The sequence below is a fragment of the Micrasema longulum genome, unplaced genomic scaffold (genome assembly GCF_059751315.1).
Source record: "Micrasema longulum isolate JH-2025_06_02 unplaced genomic scaffold, ASM5975131v1 h1tg003078l, whole genome shotgun sequence".
Lineage (NCBI taxonomy): Eukaryota > Metazoa > Arthropoda > Insecta > Trichoptera > Brachycentridae > Micrasema > Micrasema longulum.
In genome coordinates this window covers 58,073-77,141 of record NW_028280179.1, presented here as the reverse complement: position 1 = coordinate 77,141, position 19,069 = coordinate 58,073, and the positions used below count along the sequence as shown (strand labels likewise).

The 19,069-nt window shown below is 33.7% G+C and overlaps 1 protein-coding gene across 4 annotated transcripts in view; it reads right to left on the bottom strand.

Moving 5' to 3' along the window:
• Positions 1-1,971: 1,971 nt before the first annotated feature.
• The window catches only part of LOC148271130 (uncharacterized), a 73,722-nt gene continuing 56,624 nt past the window's right edge, over positions 1,972-19,069 (bottom strand). For 2 of the 4 annotated variants that reach the window (XM_088241802.1, XM_088241798.1), the window contains exons 2-5: positions 9,110-10,157; positions 7,453-9,008; positions 6,502-6,688; positions 1,972-4,594 (exon numbers count right to left, since the gene is read on the bottom strand). In XM_088241802.1, coding sequence (XP_088097928.1) covers positions 2,063-4,594; positions 6,502-6,688; positions 7,453-9,008; positions 9,110-10,144 — 5,310 coding nt within the window. In that variant the 5' untranslated portion in view covers positions 10,145-10,157 and the 3' untranslated portion in view covers positions 1,972-2,062. The remainder of the gene's footprint in view (positions 4,595-6,501; positions 6,689-7,452; positions 9,009-9,109; positions 10,158-19,069) is intronic. The other 2 variants (XM_088241801.1, XM_088241799.1) reach the window with 2 other exon arrangements.

The following is a 19,069-nucleotide window of genomic DNA, read 5'->3' as shown; positions in this document are numbered from 1 at the left end:
TTAGAATAAAGATTCTTTAAAAAAGGCAAATATCATATTACTACCTAGATGTAATATAAATTGGTGGCCATGCATGATGACTAAGTGATTTAATATAATGTGTTGTTTCTTAAATTGTAAATATTTATGCCATACTTATTGATTTTATCATACATCTCTGTTAACTAACCGAGAACAAAATCAGAATGGCAAAAGATGCACAAGTGTGTATAAAGTGATCACATAGTTTTTTAGGAAATAGTGTCATTTTTTAAAGATTTTATTGAAAATTATATATAAAAAAAACAACAATTTTGGAAAAAGATTTAGCTGCTTGTAATAATTGTTAATAATGGTATGAGTCTGCTACTTGTGATTTTCTGACTTAACACCACTTATAGTATGCATATTATAATTGTATATTTTATCAAGAATTCTGATAATAAAGGGGTTTAAAAAATCTACCTGTGTCTTACTTTAAACAAATGAACATTCTTTAACACAAAAATGTATGTTTCTTATTTTTAATGTGATTTTTTATACTGTTTTTTGAAAGGAGGGCGAGTGCCGGGAACAGGACGAACAGTGCACTAAAAATCAACCTGGAAAAATAAATGTTTGTTGCAGGAGAAGTTAGCCGTTCACAGTAGAGTCCTGGTGCCGATCCTTATGCATTAAAAAAAACAGTTGATTCTAAATTCTTGATTCTTCTGTGAAAATTTTTGCTTGAAAACGGCAAGGTTTATCAAGCTATGCAATTTACACATTTCCCGTCACTGCTGTTTACCAACGAAAAGTTTGATTTTATACTGAGGAAGTCTGAGAAAATGTTATCCCAAAAACAGCACGGTTGATCTAGCAAAGTCATTTTATATTTTGATTTTTAATTTCACTCGTGCAGATTTATGTAATTAAATAAGAATCCAGAATGATGATCACATATCTGTAGTATGTGATGATCACCAATCTCCAGTAAGAGCAGAAAAAGAAGAAAAAATAAGAAGAAAAGAGTTGTGATATTAATAACATAATTTATTTACATACTTAACACAAATTTAACTTATTAGGGTAGTATATAATTTTTATTAACAGATTATAAATATAAACATTTTTGGTAAACTATAGAACCAATAATTTTGATATTGGTATTATGATTAACATATTACAACAGAGATGGAGAATATTTTAGAGAAAGGGAATATGGAAGTCTAGGTATTTACAGGGCTTATAACCTGTCATTAGCTAGTTTAAATGGTCACTTTTTATACTGTGTAATATTCATCATTGTAAGTTTGAACATCCATATTTCTTTCATTCTTCTATCCGTTAATTTTTGTGAAGTTAAAGAGCCAAAACCTTTATAGATGCAAGTGAGATTCATCTGACTAAATTATTTCACCTGCATACAAAGCATGCTAGACTTCCATTTTTCTTTTCCTAAAATGTTCACTATCTCTATTGTAATAATCTTAATAAATCCCCGGGGGATGAAATCCAGTCCTTGTCTACAAACATTTGGACAAACTCAAAATATTGTAGATTGATAATATTATGTACGAATTTTTAAAACAATTTTAATGTGGTACCCTTGTATTCCTTGTACATAATATCTATTATTTTTTTAGTCTTTATTATTTCTTTAAATGGCATTGGGAATATTGGTAACTTAAATTTCTTTGGATATTGTAAACATAAAAAACTTTATTTTCAGTAAAACAATAAGTTTTAGCAATTCTTATTAAAGTATGTGTCTGGATTAAACAAGCAAATTAAATTATTGTTTATACACCCCAAATAAAATAATAATTGAAGACCACAATTTGGGCAATAAATTGAATAATATTTACTTTCTTTAATTTGTAAAATACTTATCTACTGGTTCATACTACATTATAAGTATTAATTTTTTATCTACAATATAGTAATTTTTTTAACATAAAGGAATATTGTTATTAAATGTATGATTGTACCGTATAAAATGAAAACATTACATACTGAAAACATAAATAGTTTTAATGGCACTAATAGTATTGTACATAATGAACTGAGTTTTTCTGCGACACGACTTAAAATATTATTATTTTTACAGTTCTATTCTCTCACCCGTGTTTGGCATGACAAACATTTTCTGCTTATTATTTTTCACCAATTCTACATATTCTTCCACACTTTCACTTTTGAAAATACAAAGTTTACTATCAGAATTATTGTCAGTCTCGTCGATTTTGGTGATGTAAACTTCCAGACCATCAAAATTAGTGAAATAATCGGATATCAAATGTTTTTGAATGTTGAAATGTGTTTTTAAATGGTCTCTTAGGAATTGAGATTGTGGTGCAGCATAATCGCAATGTGGACATTCAAAGTTCCCCCCTGACCCCGATAGAGATGTGTGCCTTCTCATATGATTGTCAAGAGCGTCTCTCCTTTGGTTCATGTACGGACAGTAAGTGCACCGGAAATTTTTTCTTTCATCAGTTGCATCTTTGTTGCTAGCTGCACTTGATCTGCGCCGCTGCATCAAATTCGCGGCTTGTTGATCACTAACAGACAATTTTGATGAATCTTTGTGAGAGCTGTGGCGAGGTAATGTTTTGATTGCTAGTTTTATAGTTTTGGGTCCTGTTTTATCATCTTGTGTTTCTGACTGTTTAACATTACTGTTACGTGCTGCGTGAGCATCCGCATTCATTTGGTGTTTTCGCATATGCTGTACATAATTGGCATAATATTTGACAGAATAATCACAAAGTTCACATTTATATCTTTGCTTAGATCCGTGCAAAGAAAGATGCACTTTATATTGTTCCCGTTTTTCAAAAGCTGACGGGCATTTATGGCACTTGTATCGTTTTTCTTTTTGTCTTCCATTTTTTAAATAAGTTGGATAAATAAAATCAGGACTGCCGTGCATAAGAAGACCAAACTGTGGATCAGCCTGAAGAACTGGTGGAAAATGATCATTCGGCCTAGTAATTAATTTTTCTGAAAGTGCTCGTTTTTCAGCTTGAGTTTTATGTTGAAACAGATCCGTACCAGATATAGGTATATTTTTATAATTCATATCATCTCCTGATTCATAGTCATTATGTGAAGTAAATGTTTCAGTTTGATCATGTACCGCTTCGTGCTTGACTAAATTACCGATAGTTTTTACTGCATAATTACACTGTTTACATTTATAAGTTCCATTTCCTCCATGAAGACTGGTGTGGTAGTGAAGTGCCGCATTCTTGAAGAATTTTGCTGGACACTGATTACAAATAAATTGCTTGGAAGGTTGTCTAGAGTTAAAAGCATCGTCAATTGACATCATATTCATGGGTTCATCAGAGCGCTCGGTTGCCTCAGTCTTTTTACTCTCTGTTACAACTATCCAGACTGGCTCAGGCACATCATCGATTCCAGAAACTACACCCATTATTTTAGGTTGAGTGAATTCTGGATGAGTTTTGTAATTATCCTGTAAACCTTTGGTTCTAGTTTGATAATGCTCAGAGTGCACATAGTTGTGCACCTCTAAGTTACCCTGTGTACGGGCAGTGTAGGAGCATACTAAGCATCGATATGGTAATTTTATGTTGTGAAATTTAGCATGAATCGACATTTCTTTTTCAATTAGAAATCTAGCTGGACACTTTGGACAGAAATACAGGGATTTATCGGTAATTGTTTTATCAATATTTGATATTTGATCTTCTATATCTACTTCGTCATCTACTGGTTCCATTTTTGTAAGTGTCGACATATCATCAGCTTCATTTTTTGACTCTATAATATTATCTTCACTGCTTTCGGAATTAACTTCACAAATTACTTTAGGGTAGTAGGCTTTATGAACTTCAGAATGATCTAAAAAGTCATTCATATTGTTACCAGAAAATGAACAACTGGGACATTCTAAAGCTTTATCAATACCCTCTCTGAATGCGTGCAATTTTTCATGATCCCAAATGCACTGTCTGTCTAGTTTAACAAATGGACAATAACGACACATAAACATTTTATGATATTGATCCCGCTCCATTACCCACATCAAGGGAATTTCAGACAGTTCAATATCAATTTTTCCATGTTCATTTTCAAATAAATTATTTTCAAAAGTATCTCTTTGAGCTGGGATTCCATGTACCTTCATATGCTGATGAAGAAGGTGCCGTTTCGAAACTTGATAATTACATATGTCACATTTGAATGGTGCATCGTCCGTTGACTTGTGGAATTGTTCATGGTACATAAATTGAGATTTGCTATTACTTTCATATGGACAATCTGTGCATTTGTACCTTTTAAGTGAGGCACCTTCTGAAGAGGCTTTACAGCTTAAAATATTTGCAATATATTGTTCAGGATCTGAAATACCATGAAGAGGGAGGTGCTGTATTAACTCTTGTTCTGTACTGACAAAATATGAACAGATGAAGCATTTGAAAATGGAATCTGGACATATTGTATGCTTTTTAACGTGGGATTCATAAATATTTCTATCCAAGGATACAAAAGGACATTTCAGACATTTTCCTTCCATACTCGCATTAGAGTTACTTTGATTTTGTGAAAATTTTTCTCCAACAATTACGCGAACATCTCCATTGTGTTTTAATCTGCAATGTCGCTGGAAAAATAAAAACTTTGTTTAAATTTCAAAATAAAACATTTCAATAAAGTTGCATAGATTATTAAAATTTTATTTGACACAGTAATAATTACTTTTGGTCCCTATGTAATAATAAATAAATTTTTACTATAAATGGTGATGGCATTAAGATGTTTTCGATTATTGAATTAAAGGAGACCTTAAAAATTAGTGTGAAAGTATAAATAAGGTTTTAGTAAAAACAAAATAAAAACTATTATTGTAACTGACTTAGATAGACTCGCCCTTGTGTTTTCACAAGATTGGGCTCTTAAAGTATCATAGATTGGCGATATGAACATTTAATACTAAGAAACATGATTATACATGAAAAGGTCATTGAAAAGATCACAGTTTAGTCTCTCACCTTAAGTATCATACACATAATTATGTAAGTATGTAGTTTGTAATATGTATTTATATAAAAATTTACCAATGCGTAAGTTTTTGGTTCTAATATCAATACCTATGACTACAAACCTATCAATAATTGTAATATTTTTAAAATAATATATAAATAAGTCAAAATGTTCTGTTATTAGTTTGTTAGAGGATTAGTTGTATTGATTTTACGCTACCACCTGGGGCACAAGTTTGCTCCTAAAATACAATAATAATTTAAAAACAAATAATTTTTAAGCATATTTGGATTAATTAAACAAGAAAGGATTTTTACTGTTTTATAATCAATTTGATTTTAAAATAAAACATATACATCAAAGACTATGCTTACAAAGTACATGGGGTTTTATAAAATTTTAGGTATTTCATTATTTAAGTTGAATTTAGTATGTAGAAATCAATATATGGGTAATGAACTAATCAAGACATGAATACAAAGAAAACTTATTTAAAAAAATGATTTTATGTAGAAGACAAAAACCAAGTAATAGCTAGAATTTATTAATACACCAATTTTTGGATTGGTAAATTTAAAATAAAGTTGATACTACTAATATAACACAGTTTTCTTTACTTTATCATGCTATTGTTATTATGAGATGTAGGTACATATAAACTGAATATTTTTTTAAATACAAGTATGTTTATTCAAACTTGTTTTAAGAATGTTATTGATTTTTTTATAGAACCTGCTGAAGAAGTGAAAAGAAAAACAAATAACCAAGTGACTTTTAAAAAATAACAAACCTTTCATTCACCTATATCTATATTATTTATCTATTGTATAAAAATATTGATATCACCATAGAATTAAGAATAGTCCAGGAGCGTAGAATCATATTTGAATACATCGGACTGTGTCCAATAATTCCCCAACTATGCTCTGCAAAGTAGGGTAAAAAAAATTACTACCCTGGCAACACTAACGAAATTTCCATTTTGTTTCTTCGACAATCTGACAGATGGAAAAATAATTCCATTTTTAAGTAATGCATTTGTTATATACACATTCATTTTCTAATTACACATGAAATGTGATTGCATCCTGTTTCTTTAAGATCCTAGCAGTATTTCTACACTTTAAAAGGACACAACATGGCATAGTTGAATTCAAATCAGGAGTTACGTACTGAGCGACGTCTACAAAGAAACTAATGGGTCAAAATGTAAACCTACTCATTGATGAGTAGTTTAGTCGCCTTCTGTTTGATGTGTGTATGCGATTTCTGGACTATTCTTAATTCTATGGATATCCCATTTCTATCCCCAATTACAAATCGAAGGCAGATTGCTATAAATTGTAAGTAAGTAATCAATAAAGTAACATAACAAAACTTTTGTGCTTGATCAAGCATTAAAACAGTATTTCTTTCATGTATATTCCCGATTTCTGAAATATAACCACAAAAATTTTATGTGACAATTTATTAGCCATCAGCCTTAGATTTCAATGATTATTGTGTTAGTAATATGACAATAGATACCTGAATAACATGCTTCCAATTGGATACCTGGTAACAATGACCACAACGGTAAGATAAACTTCCAGGAACATCAATGGCAGGGTTTTCTGTATGATTTGAACTAAATATATTATGTCCTTCGTTTTGCATCTTATTTGACTTTGAATGTTTTTTTACGTGTATCAGGAGGGCATCTTTACTAATATTTCTGCAAAACAAAGTATTTATAAGCTCCGGCTACTCGCTCATAATCAACAAATGTCTACTGCGCAATAAATTATCATGGATTGATTATGCTCTCCCAATAATATTTTTGATTCTGAATCAATATTACATTATCAATTGTCACCACAAAATACATAATAATTAGAAGTCACTAGAATTTAAACCTTTTTTAAAAAATTACTTCAATTTTCATTAAAATCCTTGAGCACAAGGGGCCCAATAATATTACAGTAGTGAATTATAGCACAAAATATCTGTAACAAGGCTAGAAAAAATAAATTGGTTTATAATTTCATAAATAATGTAATATAACTGAGAATCGTACCTGGAGTCTTCGAATGAGAGGCCAGTTTATAAAAATATTAATTAATTATTATATTTTTAAATAATATTCATTAGAATATTGAGTTTGTCCAAATGTTTGTAGACAAAAGACTGGATTTCACCCTCTCAGGAGTCATTAAGATTAGCAAATTACAACAGGGATGGAGAATATCTTAAAGAAGGGATGAATTGAAGAAATATGGATGTTCAAACATGGTGCATGTTAATGTGAATGTCACACAGTGTGTAAAGTGGCCACTTAAACCAGCCAATGACCGGTCATAAGCCCTGTAAATTCCCAGACTTCCATACTCCCTTTTTTAAGGTATTCTCCATCCCTGTTGTAATTTGTTAATTATAATTAGATACACAGTTAAACTTTTGTATAAAAAATAACTAGATCTTCAAAGAAAAAAAAATTACCTGTATGTACATTTCTTGCATTTCCACATAGTTTTTTTTATCTTCCTGGTTTCAAAATGTTTTAGTTCATCGTCAAATCTGTTTTCTTGGAAAGAAACAGGTCCATCTGAACTTTCACCAAAGTTATCAAATTGGTTTGTTGACATACTTTGATTTTCAGGATTAGTATCAGATACATCATAAAGACTTTTGTCAGAATCTAGATTTAGTTTTTTGTTTATTGTATCTGCAGGTGGATCAGCAGCCTGCATTATAGTAAGGTATTTATTGTATTTGCTATAATTTCGACGACCTGTTTCATCAGTCATCAACACTCTGGCTTTTGAATGATCAGGATCCCGCACAGATTTTAATCTGATGTGTTTAGTTATATCCCATCGCCAATTTGATCTATACGAACACAGAGAACATTCAAATGGTTTCTTATTTAAATGACCAACAATATGAACATGAAACCGGGAAGCTGTTGATGCCCAAAATGAACAATGGGGACATTTAAATACTTTTTTTCCTGTACCTGACGTGGATTGACTGTTTGATGTAATGTTTTTAGATAACTTTTTTTCTTCAGTTGTTGCTTCTGAATGTGTTTCATTTGGATTCTTTAAGCAATTGTCAAATGATGTAGAGTTACTTTGAAGCATGGAATTCCATACAAATACAACATTTTCCATAGGATGTGGAACTTGAGGATCATCAACTGAAGCTTCATCCTCAGATTCTGGTCTTATGGGAATTTCTATTTTGTCTGTTTTGTATTGTTCTACTGGAGATTCCCGGTCTTTTCCAACCAAAGTGCATGATTGCAAATGAATGACTAAATCCAAACTTGATTTACATCTATGTCTACAGTGTTGACAGCGTGTTGAGCCAGATCCAGCCGTAGAAACAGTATTAGAGTTAGATTTGGTCTCTGCATTACTACAAATCTTCTCGTGAAACGAGTGTTCTGAGAGGCACTTAGAAATATGGCCACAATCTTTACATGACAAATCACCACTTTCTGCTGAAGTTGTTAGTAATTTTTCTTTCAATTTATCAAAAAATGAAGCATTTTTCTTTTTAAATATTGTTTGTGTAGATATTTGAATAGATTGTTGTGAAGATTCATCACTACCTCTAGCGGATGAATTATCACAATGCACTTGATCATTACTATCGTCATCAAAAAAATGCTCATTAGTATTATTTGGCGCAGCAGATGTAAACTGGTTAGACTTTTCGTGAATTGCATTACAGGAATCAACAGTCGTTAAATTCAATGGACCACTCGTAGGTTGATTATTTTTTTGATTATTGTTAGTTTGCAAATGAAGAGGAATAAGATTAGGAATAGGTCGAGGTACTTTTTTGTGATGTGATTTTACATTTTGTTCTTCATTATGAGAAAGTGTCAGAGATATGTCACGTTTAGAAAGAATATCATAGTTGACAAACTCCGCATTTTGTGATTCGTGCATGTCATAGTTTGCACTTTCTGAATTGTCAATTTTGCTACTAGAGCTATGTCTATCTTCACTGTTGTCAGTCATCATCGTGCTATCTGCAAATTCACTCTAAAAAATAAAAATAAATTACAATAGGTTAACTAAATGTGAAATTAAGAATTAAAAAAAATATTAAAGACATAATTAATGATGAAAAATAATATAGTTACCTGAATAGAATCTCCAGTACTAGTATCATGATCAGGAGGCCGAGAATTGAGGAGCGCAGTTTGAGCTGCCAGAGCATCACTGCCCCCAACCTTGTTCCGGCGTCGAGAAGCTCCGGCTCCACTTCCTTGGGCTGTGCCGGCCGCCTGACCTGCGGGAGGGATGTGGTGATTCATCTCGTGGACTGTGAGACTCTGCTTGATGTCTGCTGTGAAGTTGCAAACCGAGCAGCAAAATACCCCACTGCCACCATGATTTTTCATATGTCTATCCAAATTCCACTTGTATGGAGTTCGGAAATCGCACACATCACACTTTATCATGGGCATAGAATGATATTTTACATGTTTTGTAAATCTTGCTTTTATATGCGTAACATAATTGCACTTTGAACAAGGAAAAAACTTTGTTTTTATATGTTCTTTTCGTTCATGTCTTGTAAGCAAACCGGCTGTTGTTCCTATGAAAGGACACAGAGAGCATTTCAATGTTCCTCGAGCAGATTTAGGCTGGACAATCTCTACTTTTTCTTCTCCTTCATCAACATCCATGTCTTCCATAGTGTCCACTTCGGGCGTGGATTCTCTAGTCCTACGTTTACTGCTGACTGGAACATCCACTCCTATAGCATTTCCGTGAACCATTTTTACATGCCTCAAAAGTTTTTGAAAATGTTTAGAGGCGTATAAACAATTTGGGCAGTCGTAAATTTTTACTTTCTCATCATGAACATCACGCAAATGAATCAAATAATGTCTAGGATTTTGAGTAAAGTAATTACAATGAACACAATTATAGTTTCTCTTAATTTTACACTGTGGGAGACCGCCACTTTGAGCTCGTCTGGACTGAGGGATGGCATCCATAACAGCTGGAGGATATGAGAGGGGTGTGCTGGCGAAGAGATCCTTTGTGTTTTCTGGCACTTCCTGTCCTGAAGGGCCACGACTCATATCCATGAACAGTCTATCTCCGCTCACAACGCTCCGGACTATGAGTGTGTCTCCTGAACGTTGAACCATTGACGGGGAAGTCATTTTTTCCTCTGATCTAGAATAAACAAACATTTATTAAGTACCTAACTATATTTGTACCAAAATTGCAACAATGAACAGCATTATCTGAACTAAGAAATAAGAAAAAAAAATCTACAATATTCTCATTCATGTTGGATATATGTTGTAAATAACATCAAAATTATTCTTAGTCTTACTAAATTGGGTATATAAAAAATGCGTACTACTGAAGCGATTCATTTGGAATTATAAAGGCATAGAATTATAGTATATTAAAATTCTATGAATAAAGGGTTTAAAATTTATTGTGGTTTTGTTTTAAATCATAATATTTGTATATCTCAGTATGTTGCCAACCCTGCCGATAATTAGGAATTTTTCATGGATGATGTATTTTTTAGTGGAAAAATCGAAAGTAAAAAAATCTCAAAAAGTTTTTTTAGGGCAAAAGGTTGATAAATCAAGAAAAAAGTTGCCTACTATAAATCAAACCGAAATTTTACCTTTTGATGTTGACTTGACAACATCAGATCGACTGGGTGGTGGATGTTATAGTGATAAGGTTAAACTAGCCCAAATGAGCAGGGGATGGAAATCTGCTGGGTAGTGGATGTTAAGAGTAAAGTAAAGGGGGGAGAACGACATTTATAGGTTTTACAGAGCGATATAGCATAAAACATCAATCTTCGCTTCAACTGCATTTTATTATCCATAATAGTCACATCTGAAACTACGATGATCAGTATAGGCAAGAAGACATATTAAAAAAAATATTTAGAACGAAGAAAATTAAAAAAAATAAACTATTTAAAAAAACAAATGCTTGCTTACTTCTGCAGGGGAGAAGCGAGGGGGGCGCGGCCGTGCGGTTGACGGTGTATCAGACTCCCCCCTCCCCGTTTCTCTCCTGCAGAAGTAAGCAACCATTTGTTTTTTTCTATATTTTATTTTTTAAGATTTTAGACGTTCTAAAAATTAATTTTAATGTGCCAATATGTCTTTTTGCTCATACTGATCATCGTGGTTTCGGATGTGACAGGGTTTAAAGAACACCCTGTATAGGTGTCATATTTATATATTTAAAGGTTAAGTACTGCCAATTCGGAAAAATACGTTAGGGAAAAATGTACTTATTTTAGAAAATAAAATAACTGAAAATTACAATTCGTAATTCAATAACTGCTGTATAATTGACGCTGAAAAATACATTTATAATATTATTTCCAAAAATAACCCTACGTAAATTTGTGAGAGCGGACGGATATATTAAACATAAAAAATGAAAATTACAAAATTCAAAATTTTACAGGCGTGGTTTAATAAATTCTTATTTTAATATTTTTTATCGTTCACTCTTTCGCAGATGCTAGAAGTTAATTATGTATGAGGCAGCCATGAACGTACTATGTGTGCGTTGTGCGTACATAAAAAAGAATTGGTAAGAGGAAACCGAATCCTCGAGTATCGACGGACGCAGCAACCGCCGGTGACAACCGGAGAAGACGATACGGCTGGCTGGGCCGTATATTACGGATTCCTCCCGAGAGCCTCAACCACGCTTGCCTACTTTCCTCGCGGTACTGGACGTCCACGGCTAAAGGCTTCGTCGGCAGTTTACGTCTGAACTACGGACTGCGGACCTGAATCGGGAGGACACACGGGAGTTTGCCGCAGACAGAGGCCTGGAGAAATTTCGTGCACACCATATACTCCACCCAGGGAGCGGTTATGTAAGATAAACGTGGCCACTTAAACCAGCCAATGACAGGTCATAAGCTCTGTAAATGCCTGGTCTTCCATATTTCCTTCTCTAAAATGCTCTCTATCTCTGTTGTAATATGTTAATATATTATATTATATTTCTGCAGAAAGGTTTTTTATGTACCGCAGCGAATAGAATTGTTGATTCTGTACCAAATGCAATTTGAACCTTATTGACGCGTTTAAGCACCGTATACGTATAAATTTACTTTCAATTTAAAATTCAACGAGCGGGAAGAAACGAAAAGTCTTTTGCAATATGGCAATGTTTTAATTTTTTACTAAAAAAACGCGAAGAGTTGAAGATGAAAATTTGATTTTATTACCACAAGCAGAAAAATCTAATTCAAACATGTCTTCTTCAAAAATAGGCAAACGGTTTATCACAAGCGGTAAGTGCAAAATTTATTAGAATGACAAGAAAGCGATTACAAAAAAAGATAGAAAAAGTATGTCCGATGAGGCCCGCAAGACCATGTCATTGAGGCCCAAAGGTCGGATTAGCTGAGACCCGAAGATTTTACCGATTAATTAAATCACACAAACCAATCATGTGGGTGGGTAATCCTGTTTAAAAAAGTAGAGTTAAGCGTTTAACAACAAACAAATATAGGTAAGTTAATTCTTTACTTTATTTTTTACGTCTATAAGCTATGAAATTATGTGCACTTTATTTGATTTATTTCCAATTAAACAGAACAATGAAAAAAAATCGATGACTCCCGCCGACACTAAGGTTAGCCATTGCGTCGCAATATAATAGTTGGGCATTGCGTCGCATCCTTAGAACCGATATCTTAAATCGTAACCCTAATAAGTCACAAGGACTTATCACGTGAGTTATATTCGCATATATCATAATATATTATTATCTGCATTGTAAAAATAGTAAATGCAAAAGTCTCCTGTCTGTATGGAAATTAATTTTTAATATGGATAATTTATATAGCGCCATTTTCGTTATTATACTACCTCAAGAGCCCTTTTGCTTATGCTTAATTCATACAGCGTACGTGAATTTAGGAAAAGTATCAAATTTGCTTTCAAAGAAATTACAACCGGTAAAACGATTTAGTCCTAGTTGCACCACAAAAAGTTATGTTATGTTTTATATTATACGAGCTGAACCCGGCAGTGCTTTGCTATTGCTAGATTTGAGTGCATACTCGTGAATATATTAAATGAACATAATCGAAAGTTTGATATCAATTATTGTATTTAGTCCAAATTAGATATGTATATAGTTGGATAATTTATGTAGCGCCATTTTTGTGAAAATCACCTCAAGGGCGCATGTAGGGCCAATGTAGGTTTGTATAAATTATTATTTTTGTATTTCGGTTTACATTAATTGTGAGGACAGAGAATTTTGCCAAATAGGTATTTGAACATTGTTTTCCTGTCACTGTCTTGCAGATGCCTCCCCGATACTGTGCGAAAAAGACAGCTGCAAGTCAGACCTTTTGTTGTCCCGTTTTCCGCACTTCAAAACTGAACCAATTTTGTTGTTTTTTAGACTGAGTATGAGAATAACATTTTATGTATCGGTACGTTTTGCGTTTTAAAAAAAAATATATATTCGTATACCGTACGCCCAAAGACAGCAGATAAAACTAGGCGTTTTTGGATGATTCTAGTTCCCATAATAGATACATTTTTCAAAAAAACAGAACAGTAGGAACACGCCAATGGTAAATATCTATAGTGTGTAAAAAACCACTGCTCAGGTGCCATTATCCAGAGAGAAAATACGGGAATACGTCTGTATAAAGAAAAGTCAGACCGCGTTTCCTCTTGATTATGAAGTATACTTACAAAACTTTACTTCATAATGCTTTTACGTAACCAAAGAAACAGGTTCAGTATTCTTAAATAAAACCATCGACCTATTAATACACATAGACGCACCCGGAACTCTCTAAAATTATGACACTCAACTTATACCCAAACGCTCAGTTCTGCCCTACGCGTATTTAGTCATTCTTGAACCGCCAGCCGGGTTTTGACGTGAGCTTGACATTTGATTCGAAACCAAAACGCTTGATTGTGTCGTGAAAGCATGTAAAAACCGTTCTGATACGTTTATATACGTTTAAAAAAGATAATGTAACTTTTCATTGGTAAGTAGGTACCTAGGTACTTGTATATGATTGAATTCCAGAACTTAAAATAGTTCATTTTCAAATGCGCATAGAATTCTTTATACAAATGTCAAACTCTGCTCTTCACGCCAACAGGGGTTTACTTTATTTAGGAATGCGAAATGTATTGAATGCCAGTTAATATCATTTTAGTATTATCAAAAATCCAGTAAAAAGAAATAAATGGGTAGAAACAATAAGGATTTCAAGAAAATTATCTGATTGGGATCCATAAAAAACTAATGTTATTTGTAAACATTCAAGCACAAACTTTTTTTATGAACAAAAAAATAAAATCTTTTTTTTTTTTATATACGCATTCTCGGCGATTGCAGCCCTGGTGAACGATGAAAAAAACATTTACGATCCTAACTTTTTTTTACTGAATAAATTGAAGACATCGGACTGTGTCTAAAAATAAACCCACTTTCACTGCTCGCATTTGTAAAGTCGCCGCGTAATGTTGCCAGATGGGAAAAAATATAATCATAACACAAATGTAAGGTAAAAAAAGCTATTTGTTAATTTCTCTAAAATTTTATTGTGCTCGCGGAAACATTGATTGACACAACAGAGTAGATAAGTAAAGGATCATTTAATAAGAGTAATTGAATTAATAAATTCTGAACTTAAATTATAAAATAAATTTTATTTTTCATTAAACGGATATTTTATATCATGTTAAATAATATTTGATGTTTTAAAGATAATGTCGGTCAAATGTCCACCACGGCGTTGTTTAAGCGAGATCCAATTTTCATTAGTTCTCTCATTAGATGAGCAAAGTAGGGTAAAAAAATTAGGGAAAAGTAGGGCAACACTAACGAAATTTCCATTTTGTTTCTTCGACAATCTGATGGAAAAATAAATAAATTTTTAAGTAATGCATTTACTATTTAAACATTTGTTTGCTAATTACACATGAAATGTGATACCATCCTGTTTCTTAAATATCCCAGCAGTATTTCTACAGTTTAAAACGATACAACACGGCATAGTTGAATTCGAATCGGGAGTTACGTACTGAACGACGTCTACAAAGAAACTAATGGGTCAAAACGTAAAACTACTCTTTTAAGAGTAGTTTAGTCATCTTCTGTTTGATGCGCGTATGCGGTTTCTGGACTATTCTTAATTCTATGCATTAGTGTTTTACGGGAGTTTAAATATAATTATGTAGGTAGGTACTTTACTGGCATATTATGAAGATTGGATTTATTCATGGATATTTTTTATTTTATTTATTTTTTAACAGTTTGGAATTGTTAATAAAATAGTGCGTTATTTGAATACACTCAGTCGGCCAGTTAGCTGTTATCGAGCTGAGCTATCTGTCTTGATGAATAATGAACAGCGAGAGTAATAATACGCCACGTCGCTTGAGCCGTCTGCATCTGTCTGATGTTTGATTACAGTACCTACAGTTCAGGAGATGTGGGTACCGGTCGATTTACCTACGGCAGACGGATAATATAATACGTAGGTATCGAGACGTCTTATACGACGCTGGTTCGTGTTGTAATATTACGGTCGAACCTTATACCAGATTCGAAATAAAAGATTCGTACCCTGGGCCGACGGCGCGGCGACGGTGGACCCACCGCCACCGTCACGGCTAACGGTACAGTGGCGCGAGGCGTGAGGCGTGATATTCTCCTATCGCACGAATCGATACCGGCCTCGTTCTTCTCCGCAACCGATCTCTTGCGTTGCCAAAACTGCAGCTCCGTGCAGGGAGAGCCGCACGCAGCGGAGTGGGCGACCGGCGGGGGCGGGGGGCAGCGACCCCTCCGCGGTCCGCTCGCAAGCAATCAATATCGGGCTACAGCAAGAGGAAGAGGCCGTTGCTAGGGTCCGCCCGGCCCCGGCCAGCGGGCGCGTGTGTGAGTGTGTGGCGCGACACCGCGAGCGTGTGGAGGTGGGGCAGCTGCAGCCGCGGCCGCTCACGTCACGACCGTCTCTCGTCTCCTCCGCCGCCGCCGCCGTCTGCCCTCCGTAATGGCGTGGCCTCCGCTCCGGATGTCATGCTAACAGCTAACAGCTAATGGTCACTGCCCAGGGACATTGCTGCCCGGCCCTAGTCCTCGTCCTCTCGCACGCAGCCGGAACCCGCAATAGCAACTGACAGCTCCCGTCTAGGAATCTCCATTTCCCGTAGAAATATTTAGAACATATAACTATTTGTAGGTACCTACGTAACAGTAGGTAGGTACCACTTGTTTACATTATTACCTACTATATGCCATCCGAATATTACGATCTAACAAATTAATATATCCCACATTTGAAATTTTTTTTTTTTTTTAAATATTCCGAGATCAGTCCGAATAAAAACAATACTAAAAGTATCCGAATGTGTCCAGAAATTCATAAACAATAAGTAGATAAAATCTTATTTTCCTAAACTTTATTTTTATCTTTTTAACCACTCTTATAACATTGACTTTTAATGGTGTGTTTTCACCATTGTAAAAAGAATCTACGATAGCAAAAATGATAATTTAATAAAAATACTTTACTTTGTGATTTTATACGAGTAGGTACCACGTATAAATCAGAGCTCAGAGCGTCTGAATAATAATTAGGAAGCAGGTAAAAAAATCAATTATGTTTTACCTTTCATCTATAAAATGTATCATGTAAATAAGAAGAGATGGGTGTGGTCTCGTGAGTAGTGTCGCGGACTTCGGATCACGAGGTCCCAGGTTCGAACCCCGCTCTGCCACAACTTGTTTCCCAGTTCTAACACGATTATTTACGAAAAAAAATGGCACAAAAACTGAAATATTTGTGTAAATCAAATAAACGCGAATATTTCTTTTTACAAAAAAATTAAAAATAGTCCCATTATGCAAGTAGGTTCCCAGAAAAAGTTTCTGTTATCTTGAAAACGACAGCAGGTTTAGGTTAGCAGATATCAACTCATACTAAAGCTAAAATAGTAAGAAATACTCGAACATTGTTATATTCATAAAATGAGAACACAAATTGTATTTTACTTAATAGTTAATAGAATAATAAATTTAAAATAACTTCCAATTGTCATACGGGTTCAGAAAATCATTAAAAAATCTTTTTCATCGTCATCATACATTCCACCAGGTAAGTCTTCTGACTTTTGAGAAGTTTTTTTTTACGCGCGGTTTTTGCTTAATTTTTTTATTATACGGCACATGTGCCTTTTACAGTATAACATTATAATGAGTTCAGTTATTCAAAAATAAAAAACAAACGAAAGTTAAAATAAAGTTTTAGCATTTTTTGGCGAGTTTTCTTAGTTAACGACACTGTCTTTTTTTCATACCGGAAAAGACAAACAAAGCGCCCCACAAGTTGGCGTCTACTGGAGAATCTGGAGAAACGATGTGTATTGTGTAGAAAGGAAAGACCTAAGGATGCTCAATGTGGGATGTGTGCGTATACTGCGTTCTACCTACGCCTATGCGCAGGCAGGAAGACGAATGTAGAACGGAGAACAGAGAACAGCAGAACAGTCAGTAGTCAGTAGTCAGCAGGGTTAGGGTGATCCGAGTGATCTCACAAATATATACCTCGCCCAAGAGAGTTCGAAAGATTCACACAATAAGAGATAATATCAATGGTTCCTGAGGAAAATGTTGTAAATTATTCATTTTTCACTATAAATTGAACGTAGTTATGTAGAAAGCAGCCAGCCATACAAAAGTGAAACTGAGATAATAGCACTTTTGTGAAAACAGTGAATAATCAAATCTACATAACAGTTCCAATGTTTTTGCCTTTGACAGATGATAAACAATTAATACATCAGTTTTTTTTTAATTTCAAACAAGTATTTTATTACTATTTGACCAGTTTTAGTAGTAATTTTAAAGTGCCGTTTTTTTTTAGAGCTGTAGGTGTTTTCTGTTAATTAAAAAATGCTGTTTTTAAAACAATCACTATTTTTACAAGGTATTATTGCAGTTTTTTTGGATGAAAGCGGCCTAGCTGTTTTCAGCAGAACATATAATTGACCTTACTGTACCCGATAATACCAAAATCGAAATTGGTCTAATATTTGCCGATTTGTTATAAATTAAACTATTATAAAGATAAATAATTTACTGGATTGGCATGAAACATTGTATAGTAGAATAAAAACAATAGCGTAGCCGAAAACTACGAATGTGCCCTTATAATACCATTCTTAGGGACTATCGGAACAAAACAACTTTCAATTGTTCGAAATTATGCCTCAGACTCAGGTAACAAATATTGCATCTAATAAACGATTTTTTTAAAATAACAAGTAGTTTATTTTAAACTTTCTTCTTTATACGTTACGAGCTAAACCCGGCAATGCTTTGCTATTGCTAGAATTGTGTACATACTCGTATATATATTAAATGAACACAATCGAAAGTTTGATATCACTTTTTGCATTTAGTCCAATGATTGACAATTAGATATTATGTAGGTATGTATAAATTATTATTTTTGTGTTTCGGTTTGCATTAATTGTGAGGACAGGGAATTTTGCCAAATAGGTATTCGAACATTGTTTTCATGTCACTGTCTTGCAGATGCCTCCCCGATACTGTGCGAAAAAGACAACTGCATGTCAGACCTTTCGTTGTCCCGTTTTCCGTACCTCAAAACTGAACCGATTTTGTTGTTTTGAGTATGAGAATGAAATTTTATGTATCGGTACGTTTTGTGTTTTTCAAAAATAGTTGTATTTGTATACCGTACGCCCGAAGACAGCAGATAAAACTGGGCATTTTTACGAGTTTTTGGACGGTTCTATTTCCCATAATAGATACATTTTTCAAAAAACAAAACAGTAGGAACACGCCAATAGTAAATATCTATAGTGTGTAAAAAACCACTGCTCATGTGCCATTATCCAGAGAGAAAATACGGGAATACGTTTGTATAAAGAAAAGTCAGACCACGTTTCCTCTTGAGATTAAACATTTTTGTTTTTTTACAATAAACATAAATGATTAAACAGAGTATTAAAAAAATAAAGCATAATTACATAGCAATGAAATACATATTAATAGTAAAAATAGTAAACAAA